The sequence below is a fragment of the Protobothrops mucrosquamatus genome, unplaced genomic scaffold, assembly GCF_001527695.2.
Source record: "Protobothrops mucrosquamatus isolate PMUCROS unplaced genomic scaffold, P.Mucros_1.0 scaffold3541, whole genome shotgun sequence".
Lineage (NCBI taxonomy): Eukaryota > Metazoa > Chordata > Lepidosauria > Squamata > Viperidae > Protobothrops > Protobothrops mucrosquamatus.
In genome coordinates this window covers 62,519-64,821 of record NW_015389509.1, presented here as the reverse complement: position 1 = coordinate 64,821, position 2,303 = coordinate 62,519, and the positions used below count along the sequence as shown (strand labels likewise).

Here is a 2,303-nt window from a genome sequence, read left to right as displayed (position 1 = left end):
AAGAAGCAACGGATGGAAACTAATCAAGGACAGAAGCAACCTAGAACTAAGGAGAAACTTCCTGACAGTTAGAACAATTAACCAGTGGAACAACCTGCCTCCAGAAGCGGTGAATGCGCCAACACTGGAAGTTTTTAAGAAGAAACTGGACAGCCATTTGTCTGAAATGGTATAGGGTTTCCTGCCTGAGCAGGAGGTTGGACTAGATGACCTCCAAGGTCCCTTCCAACTTTATCATTATTATTATTATAAGACAGAGCTCCATTGACGAAAAAGACGAAAAAGTTCCATTCACATGACACACTTAACCTCTTTTGAATGAACCCATTTTCTAGGGTTTGCCCATTTAAACTATTACCTAAATAAGAGGGATGAATTAACATATTGTAACATACAAAACTAAACGCACACACAAAATAAAAGCTGACAGTAAACAAGCTAATCACGTGTGGCTGCATCTCTAGGTGTTTATCTGGTCTGGTTAACCTGGTTAAGGGAACAATGCTGTAGAGAAGAAATAGCAGACATTGATGCATTCCACACAAGGAAGGCTGAAAGGTTTGAGGACAGGTAGTCCTCAACAACCATAATCGAGCCTAAAATTTCCGTCGGTAAGCAAGAGAGTTAAGTGAATTTTGCCCCATTTTGTGACCTTTTTTGCCACAGCTATTAAGTGAATCCGTGCAGTTGTTGAGTTAGTGACGCGGTTGTTAATTGAACCTGGCTTCCCTATTGCCTTTGCTTGTTGCAAAAGGGGATCACATGACCTCGGGATACTGCAACCGTCATAAATATGAGTCAGTTGCCAAGCACATGACCGTGGGGCTGTAAGTGTGAAAAACGGTCATAAATCAGTTTTTTTTCATTGCCCTTGTAGCTTCAAATGGTCACTAAACAAATGATTGTAAGTCAAGGATTACCTGTATTGCATAAAGAATCAAGCAAAATAAATCTTCCTTAAGTTTTAGCCCAAGTAAGATTAGGAGGCCTCAAATGTGGGAAAACTGTGACTACCTCAAGACTTTGTTGAACTGTATGTCCCAGAATCCCTCAGTTTTGGCCCGGCAGATTGGAGCCACTGGGACTGAAAATTCAGCAATCAAAAAGACTCACGGCAATATTCTCTCCTTAAGCTTTTCACAATAGGATTTGGGTTTTTATAGAAAAGTCCACTACTTTGAATTCAAAGCAAGAAAATAGTAGACATAAGCATGCATGTGCTACAACTTTCCTTTTTTGCTCCATAATCCCAGGAAAGTCAACATTTGTTAAGCAGGCAGTGACAAAATACAAGGTGTTTTGTATTGTTTAGTTCATGGTTTAAATGGAATACAGATGGTATGTTCTTGGCACTTTATTTAAGAAAATTTATATTGCTGCCCAGTCACTCAAAATGACTTTGAGCTGTTCACAAAAATAAACTAATATACAATTAAAACAACAACCTACACACACACAGCTTCTTCAGTTCCAACTGATTTCCATATACCTGTCCTACAAATCCAGGAAAAGATGCAGCTTAAGGAGCCATTGGTGGGGGTGGGGGGGGCTGTATTCACAGAGATTCTGGAACTTTTTGGTTTTTGGGTTCAAAGCACTGCACTTAAGCTTCCATGTGTGTTATAAGTAGGAGTGTCCTCTTTAGCAGCTTTTACATCTTACTTCCATTGTTTTTTTGTGATTTGCCTCTTTTGGTGCAAAATTCTGAGTAAATTAAGAGATGTGTTTCTGCCTTGGTTCTCCTTGCTTGGGCTAGCACTTCCCCATCCTTGTCACTTAGATGTTGTTACATATTTTATGTTATATGTTATGAATATATCACATATAAGTTATGAATATAGAGGGCCTATAATACAACCAGTTAGCGTTTTCATGAACTCACTGGGTAACTCACGTTGCTGGAAAGTGTGTACTACTGATAAGGAAAGATTCTGAATGTGTGCATGAATGATTTATTGTTGGTGATACCAGGTAGAACATTATTGGGTGTAAAGAGCGTAGTGGATAGCACTTTTCATGAAGTCTTGGAACATAAAGTAAGAATGTAAAGTTCCTGACGTGATTGGGGCAGGATGTACCATATGCATGGATTGAGTAAACAAATTGGGTATAAAGAGAAGACTGGAATGAACCAACACCCCAAAGTTCAAGACGACTCTTGTTGGAGCAGGGGACGCCTGAGTCTGCTTCCCAGCCCACTCTGACACAGCCTGATCACCTGTGTTGAGAGTGTATTGTATAAATGAGTAGCCTAGTTGGGCAGCAATATTTACAGCAACTTGAGTAGCCTTGTTGGGCATTCT

General features: G+C 39.9%; 1 protein-coding gene across 1 annotated transcript in view; it reads left to right on the top strand.

Annotated features, from left to right (window-relative positions):
• The window catches only part of WASHC1 (WASH complex subunit 1), a gene marked incomplete at its 5' end in the record, with an annotated part of 19,134 nt that overhangs the window by 14,322 nt on the left and 2,509 nt on the right, over positions 1–2,303 (top strand). Inside the window, one exon of the mRNA XM_015827176.1 lies at positions 1,972–2,036. Within this exon, the coding sequence (XP_015682662.1) occupies positions 1,972–2,036 (65 nt within the window). The remainder of the gene's footprint in view (positions 1–1,971; positions 2,037–2,303) is intronic.